At 53.4% G+C, this 8,044-nt stretch overlaps 1 protein-coding gene across 1 annotated transcript in view; it reads left to right on the top strand.

Annotated features, from left to right (window-relative positions):
* The window catches only part of PCNT (pericentrin), a 104,333-nt gene that overhangs the window by 36,530 nt on the left and 59,759 nt on the right, over positions 1-8,044 (top strand). The window contains exons 13-14 of the mRNA XM_012652714.1: positions 812-1,260; positions 3,517-4,090. Of these exons, the coding sequence (XP_012508168.1) occupies positions 812-1,260; positions 3,517-4,090 (1,023 nt within the window). The remainder of the gene's footprint in view (positions 1-811; positions 1,261-3,516; positions 4,091-8,044) is intronic.

The raw sequence follows: 8,044 nt of genomic DNA, 5'->3' as shown, positions 1-8,044 counted from the left end.
TTTCTATATATTTTTAGTTGTCCAATTAATTTCTTTCTATTTTTCGTAGAGACGGGGTCTCGCTCTTGCTCAGGTTGGTTTCGAACTCCTGAGCTCAAACAATCCGCCCTATACCTTTGTTTTGTTTGGTACTGATAATGTTGAGAAATTTCTTGACCTACTTTCTCCTTGAAAATCAGGATGCTCGCCTGTCTTTTGCTTTCTCTTTCATCTCCTTTTCCACAGGATACCTTTACCGTTACTAGTCTTAGTTTATCAGCCTCTTGCTCAAGTTCTTCCTGTATCCTGGAATGTGGACTGTGCAAGTCTCAGGAGAGTTGAGCTCGTCCACCGTTTGTTGTCCTCGTTTCTTGGGCGTCGGCCTTGCTGCTGATCGTCCTGCTCTTTCCGCAGCATCTGGCGTTCCTGGGGCAGAGACCTGGGTGCGGCTGAATTTTCTCCACTCTGGTGTCAGTCCCGAAAAAGAAGGCCTTTGGCCTGTCTCTGCCCTGCCAGCGTGCGCGTGTTCTCACACGTTGGTTTGCGCCAAGGCCCACCAGTGCCCGAGACAAAGAACAGTCACTTCTAGCTGCCAAGATTTGGAAAGCATTTTATGTAGGGTTTATTGAGTTTTATTTTATTTAGTTTGAAATTTGTTTATTTTAGGTTTCTTCCATTCTCGACAACATAAGAAACATTCCCATTGCAGCGTTCAGCATAATGTCTGTACGTTGGGATGTTTCTTTGTCTTCAGAGATGGATTTGGATCATTGCTTTCAATAATCTTTTCCTTTAATTTCTTTCCCCTTGAATAAAATTATGATATCTGTAGGTAAAGCATAATTTAGTGGAAGTCCACCAGGAAGAACTAAATAAAACTAAGGAGAAGAATCAGCTAATGAAACAGGAATTGAAAAAAAAAGAAGCCGAGTGGAAAGTTCTAAGTGAGGATCTAAAGAGAGAAGCTGAAGAGAAGTTGACGCTGATGCTTCTTGAACTGAGGGGAAAGGCTGAGTCTGAGAAGCAGTCAGTAGTAAACAAGTTTCAGCTTCGGGAAAAAGAAATGAGGCAGCTTCAGGACCAGCAGGCCGCACAGATCCTGGACCTGGAGCGGTCCCTGACCGAGCAACAGGGCCGCCTGCAGCAGCTGGAGCAGGGGCTGGCCGCCGAAGAGGCTCCGCTGTGCAACCGGTGTGGGCGGGAGCCACCCTTGGGGGACGGGGAGCGTGCCCTCCGGGTGCAGGAGGACTGCACCCTGCAGCTGATGCTGGCCCGGAACAGGTGAGTGGCGTGGTGGCCGCAGGCTGGGTGCACAGCCGTCTGCTGGTCCCGTCAGACCCGACCTCAGGTTCCGGCCAAGGGCCCAGAGCAGGCCTGGGGGACACACTGTGGGTTCCAGGTGGGCGGAGAAGCCTGGCAGGTGGCAGAGCGGGGTGTGAGGTGCTGAGTTTGCACCCTGAAATCACCACAGGACGGCTCTGTGTTTGTAGCAGAGACGTGCTGGCGGTAACCCCACCCAAACCCCGCGGAACCACCTCCCTGGGTGTGAGCGTGCCCCATCTGCTACCTCATGGACGTTCTTTAAAATTCCAGTAGCAGAACCTTGAACCTCATTTATGAGGTATTATACAGACATGCAGTTTATCCACGTAAGTGTTTTTGTGTTTTTTTAAAACTTAAACATAATTTTTGTTTTTTTTTTTTATTTTTTTTTTTGAGACAGAGTCTTGCTCTGTTGCCCGGGCTAGAGTGCCGTGGTGTAAGCCTAGCTCACAGCAACCTCAAACTCCTGGGCTCAAGCGATCCTTCTGCCTCAGCCTCCCTAGTAGCTGGGACTACAGGCATGCGCCACCATGCCCGGCTAATTTTTTATGTATCTATTTTTAGTCGTCCAGATCATTTCTTTCTTTTTTTTTTAGTAGAGACGGGGTCTCGCTCTTGCTCAGGCTGGTCTTGAACTCCTGACCTTGAGTGATCCACCTGCCTCGGCCTCCCAGAGTGCTAGGATTACAGGCGTGAGCCACCATGCCCGGCCCTTAAACGTAATTTTTTAAATAAGCATTTTTTTTTATAAGATATACATACTTCCCTGAAGTTTTAAGTAGATTTAGAGCACGGTCCGGTTGTTTGCCTCCTTTCGTGAGCCTCGTTCTATTAACAAAAAAAGACCCAAACTCTGTAAAGTAGTTTACAGAGGTTTACTGTGAGCCGAGTGTGTGGGCCCCTCCGAGAGCACTCGGCCTCACGAGGCCCTGAGAGCCGTGCCCCCGGCAGCCAGGGGACAGTTTGGTTTTACACATTCACGGAGACGGGAACTGCACGTGAGACCCTGAGTCAGTACATGGAAGGTGTGCATTGGTTTGGCCCAAAAAGGTGCGACATGGTAAAGCGGGGATTGCAGGTTACAGGTGGGTTTAAAGAGTCTTTGATTTGTAGTTGGTTAAAGAAATGAAGCTTTGTCTAAAGACTTGGAATGTTTTAAGTTAATCAGAGTTAGCGTTAGGCCTGTTGATGAGTCACAAAGGCCATCTCCATGAAGGGAGGGGCATGACGAGGCAGTTCTAAGCTCCCTTCTCATGGCCAGCGACTCAGCTTTAAGGTATTTCTGGGGTCCCCTTGGCCAGGAGGGGGTCCATTCAGTCAGCTGGGGGCTTAAGATTTTTAGTTCATAAGTCCATGGCTGTGGTGGCTGGAGGCGTCCTTGTCGTGGGGTCTTTGGACCTGTTGTTGGTTCTGTCTTTCGTCTGCCCCACCCCGCCTCTCCCCTGCACCACAGTGACACACACGAGCTCTGCTCTGGGGCTGCAGAGCTCGTGTCCAGATCCACACCCACCACGTCTGAGCTGCATAAACGTGGGCACGAGACCTCAGCGCTCTCACCGTGTGATAAAGGCTACGTGGATGATCTGTGGAAAACACTTTTACAGGCTTGGTGGATGGTGCCTCTTGTTATTTGTGTGAACTTAACAAAGCACAGCAATAACGCATCTCGCGTGCCCAGCAGAGAACTCAGCACTTTACCTGGACTCTCCCAGTACCGGCCTCTTGCTGGTTCCTGGTGGGATTCTGGTCCTTAGGATTCTCACTGCCTGCCCTGTCTTGCCCCCACACCTCCTGCGGTTCTCTTTAGTTTGCAGTCAGGGGTTCTTCGACTGCCCTGCCGTGGAGGTGCAGAGGTTGCCTGGGTTCCCTCCGTCGGGACCTGGGCTGGTGCCCCGTGTGAGTGAGTGGCCAGGCTGTGCTCGTGGTTTCTTGCTGTGGGCGCCGAGTCTTCCCTCCAGTTGGTGACCTGGTGACTAAGGCTCTGGCCCCTGAGGTCCTGTGGCTTCATGGGGTCCCTCCACTCTCCCCCGTTGCTGGAGGTGCAGGTCTCAGACTGCTTGTGGCAGAAGGAGAGGGAGCGAGGACAGTTGAACGCAGCAGGACCAGAGCGGTTGATGTGGAGCTTCCTGTGGGGGATGCGGCTTGGCCTGTGCAGGAGTGGGTGCTTCGTGGCTGTGTTTTGCTGTTCCATGTTCACTTTGAATGTCACCTCAGGTTTTTAGAAGAACGTAAAGAGATCACAGAGAAATTCAATGCGGAGCAAGATGCCGTCCTGCAGGAGGCCCAGGAGAAGCATGCCCACGAGCTAGAGCTGCTCCAGGAGAGACACCAGCAGCAGCTCCAGGCCGTGTCACGGGAGCTGGAGGCCAGACACCAGGCTGAGCTCTGCGAGCTGGCAGCCTCCTTAGAGAGTGAACGGCGGGCTCTGCTGGATGCTCGCGTGGCTGAATTGCAGACGAAACATGCTGCTGAAATCCATGCTTTGGAAGCGAGACATCGGTCCAGCCTGGACTCCATGCAGTCCTGCTGCCTGGCCGAGATTCAGACGGTGCGGGATGAGCACAGGCGGGCCGTCGCGCACTTACAGGCCGACTTCGTGGAACAGCTGCAGAGGAAGGACGCTGTTCACCAAACGATCTTGTCTCAGGAGTTGGAGAAACTGAAGCTGAGACATGACAAGGAACTTCAGTCTGCGCAGGACGGGCCAAGAGCTGACACGAGCACTGGGCATGTTGCCAGCCTGGATGCCGTGGCCCCAGGGCTGCCGGGAGCGTGCCAGACGCACCAGGTGAGGCACCGCCAGTACCCCCTCGTGTGTGCATGCGTGTGCGTCCACATGGGTGTGTCTGTGTGTCTTGTGTCAGTGGTGATGTTCGGTTTCACTGTGGGGTGGGCTCAGAATAGTATGTTCTGAAGATTATTTTGGTCACAGACTGCTTAATAAAGGCTCTGGCCTCTGATCCTAGATACAGGTGTGTGTGAGGCTTCCCCGTGGCTCAGGGCCGACCTGCTCCTCTGCAGTTGGTGGATCTGATTCTTGTGCTGTGTACACAGCCTTGGTCTTCTCTGTTGATGTTTCTCGAAATTAGACCCTAGCGTCACATTTAAAGAGCGGCCTGGACTGTTTGGCAGCACTTTTAGTTGTTAGCATGAAAGGAGTTTCACTGCCGAGGGTCCGAGCCGCCTGCGAAGGCCCCGTGTCTGGGACCCGTGCACAGGCCACGCTCTCCTGACGCAGGGCCTGTCCCATCACGCACACTTCACACATCCTCTGCCTTCACTCACGTTTCTGGAATTTTCTCTCCTCAAAGTGGATGGGGCTGCCCCAGAGCCACGGGGAGGGCCAGGCCTGCCCCTGCAGGAGGGGTCGACGGGGGTGATCCGGAGCTGACGCCACAGTGGGAAGTGGCTGTCCTGTGTCAGGGCAGGTGTGAGGGGATGTGCCTGTTTTTTTTTGAGACGAGCTCACTCTGTGGCCCAGGCTGGAGTGCAGTGATGTCATCACAGCTCACTGCGACCTCAGACTCCTGGGCTCAAGCCATCCCCTGCCTCAGCCTCCTGAGTCGCTGGGACTACAGGCGCCACCACCACGCCTGGCTTGGGACATGCTTCCTGAGAGAGAATAGAGCCTTGTCTTTCTGGGCTGAATTTAGAGAGGGATCTGACACTGCTGGGCGGCACCCTCCGATGGGTGGGTCCCACTGCTTTGAAGGATGACGCGAAGATGTCAGCTCAGTTTCCTCTTGATCCCAGCTTCACAGGCCAACGCTCTGTGGAGAATAACACTTGTACCCAACCTGTGGATTTAAATTATGTTTTCTTAGTTTCTCTGGCTTAAAGAAAGTGAACTTTAGTAGAATATTCAAGAAGGAGGAACATGCATTTCACACATGAAATGTGTTTTAAGCCGTGGTTTAACTTCAGTAGTGGAAAGCTTAGTTGTAGGAAGCGTGTAGAAGGGTTAACTCCTCACAGACGTCGTATGTTGTGGGGCCGCAGCGCCCTGTGGACAGCGCCGTGGGACGCTCTCTGGACAGGAGGAGCTGACCGCCATGCTGCCTGCTGGAGGACGAGAGGATCGTGGTCCGGGGCAGGGTGGGTGCCAGGGTCCCACAGGAGCCTGGAGATGTGTGCGCGGCTGAGACGCAGAGGCAGTGAGCAGAGTGGGGCGGGCTGTTGGGTAAGCGACGCTCACAGGGCTGCCTCCCGGCTCCCTTGCCCTCTGAGCCTCCCCGGTGCTACGACGCTTGCAGGCACCCTCGGTAGCTGCAGGTCGTGGGTGCTGTGGGTCTGTGCTCAGCTCCGTGGGGGGAGGGCTGTGCAAAGTGCCCGGCCCCATGGGACAGAAACAGAGGCAGGTGCCTGTGGGAGGGGCCTTGGGAGGGAGGCCCTGGCCTTGCGTTGCAGGCAGAGGTGGTCCATGGAGCAGTGGTGCTGGTTTGGTGGCCTGGGACACAGCCCAGGAGGCACGGGTGGGGAGGGGGAGGCCCCGGGCTCCTCTCAGGCGTGGCTCAGGGTAAGGGTGTCTGCTGGGCACTGGGGCGTGGTTGACGGTGGCCTGTGGAGGCTGAGGCTGAGCTGGAGGCACCATCCCCACGAGAACGATGAGCATAGCCTGGTGGTCACTTGTGTTGACACAGAGCACACCTAGATCCTTTCGCAGATCTACGCCGAGTGTGGTTTCTTCCAGACTTTTTAAATCTGGTACATCAGAATATTTGTTAGCACTTATGTCAGATTATGTCAAACAAAGTCAGCAAAGCAGTTGGAGCTGCTCTTGGCCCTGAGGTCAGGGCCCTTGTCCCCAGCCCTCACGCTGTGTGGATGGGGCTCCTCCAGCAGGGTCTCCATGCATGCATCTGCCCACCCACCCACGCTTAACAACACGTGAATGCATGCACACACAGACACGCAGCACACACAGCCTGTGCAGACGCAGGCACACACTTGGTTCTGCATCCCACCCTCAAAGGCAGGAGCGTCCTTGGGTCCATCAGAGGACTCTGGCTGGACGCCCCAGAGGCCTGAGTGTCTTCCCGTCTTTCTGGGAGGGAGGGTAAGAGTCTGTGTCTCTTCATAGATAATTGTATTTTATTCGAAGCACTGTGTGCAAATCTATTGAGATGATTAGTTTTTGTAAGTACTATTTGTAGGGGGTGTTTTAAATAAGTACATACTAATATCTCATTTCAACCCATAAAATAAGGCTCTTGCGTTCACCTCAATTTACTAGATTCACAGTTACTGCTCTCAGTTGCATGTGACATATGACTGATTGCTGAAATTAAACTGTTTATTCACATGGAAGTTCCTAGAATGAGAATTAGAGGAGATTACAGAAACAAAGGGAAGCATAAAAATGAGATTTATCCCGTGTTTGAGGGAGCTGGCGTTCTCTGGGATTGCTCCCTGGTCTCCTGGGACCCTTGAAGGGCAGCCCTGAGGGGCCGTCACAGGGGCCAGGTGGCCAGAGCTGGAGAACCTTAGGGCTGAGGACCTCCAAGTCCAGGTGGCTCTTAACACTGACGTTCCTACTACTTCTGCGTTGGCTGGAGGGTGGGTTCCCTGTGAGTCCCCTGAGAAGGCTGCCCTCTTCTCCAGGCCCGGAGGCTGGAGTTTACCTGTGGGGCAGAAGCCTCAGCCCTGGGGTGGTTCGCAGACGGGTTTGCAGGAACAGCTCTGGGTGGGCTCGTGATGCCCTGAGACCCGCGACATGCTGAGGGTGCTCTAGGCCTCTGTCTTCTCTGGAACAATCAGATTCTGTCGTCTCCCTTTTCAGAGGACTGTCGCTAAAGAAATCTGCCCAGTCGTCGGTGTGTTTCTCTTGCCCATTTCATCTGTTCGTAACACAGAGAGCTGTTTACGTTTTGAAGCTGTGTCTTATGTTCTTGCTTAGCACTTAATTCTTCTGTGGTGACTGTGACCTGAGTGCCCTGGGGTGTCTTTGAAGTAGTTTTCTAGTGTGGTGCAAGTTCGCTTGAGGAAGTTGTCCATGTACGTTGCTACTGAGGATGTGCGTGTTAGATACTCTTTTACATGACTGTTTCTGTCTAGCCGATTTCACAGGAAAAACCAATTAGGCTTGGGGCGGTGGGATGTGCTGTTTTATTTTAGGTTAATTTTTTGTTGGGGAAGATTTCAGCACGTGTAGAAGTAGACTAATTTCATAACCCCTGGTCCCACTGTCTGGTGGGCACACTTAGCGCGCCGGCCCCTTCCTCCCAGGTGTTTAGAGTAAATCCCAGACACCACGTGTTCTCATCTATGAGTAGGTCAGTGTCTGTAAGGAAGGTGTTTTTCCCCCAGGATAACACAACTATGATCTGTTTTAACCAAAAAACCAGCAGCGATTCCTTTGTTTCATCACATACCCAGCCCAGGCGCCACTTCTTCCTGACTGGTTGTTCAAATCGGGATCCACACGGGGCCTCCTCTGCACCGGACCTTTTAAAATCCTCTTCCTGTGCTGTTGTTTGGCCCCTCGTTCCCCGTGAGCGTGCCCACAGCCCACGGCCCTCAGGCTTGTTGCTGGGCTGCTTCCTGGGTGGAGGCCGCTCCTCTCAGCCTGGCCTCAGGCTCTGCCCTGCAGACCGGGTCACGTGAGGCCAGCCGGGTCATTGTCCCGAAATAGGAGGGACACACTGTTCCTCCTCTGTGGCCGCACTTCATCTGGCCTCAAGTATCGCTGCACCTGTTTGAAAAGCAGAGTTGCTGGTCAGCAGGCTCATTGGACACTCGCTCG

This window comes from Propithecus coquereli, unplaced genomic scaffold (genome assembly GCF_000956105.1).
Source record: "Propithecus coquereli isolate 6110/MARCELLA unplaced genomic scaffold, Pcoq_1.0 Scaffold399, whole genome shotgun sequence".
NCBI lineage: Eukaryota > Metazoa > Chordata > Mammalia > Primates > Indriidae > Propithecus > Propithecus coquereli.
This window is presented reverse-complemented; position numbering and strand designations above follow the sequence as displayed.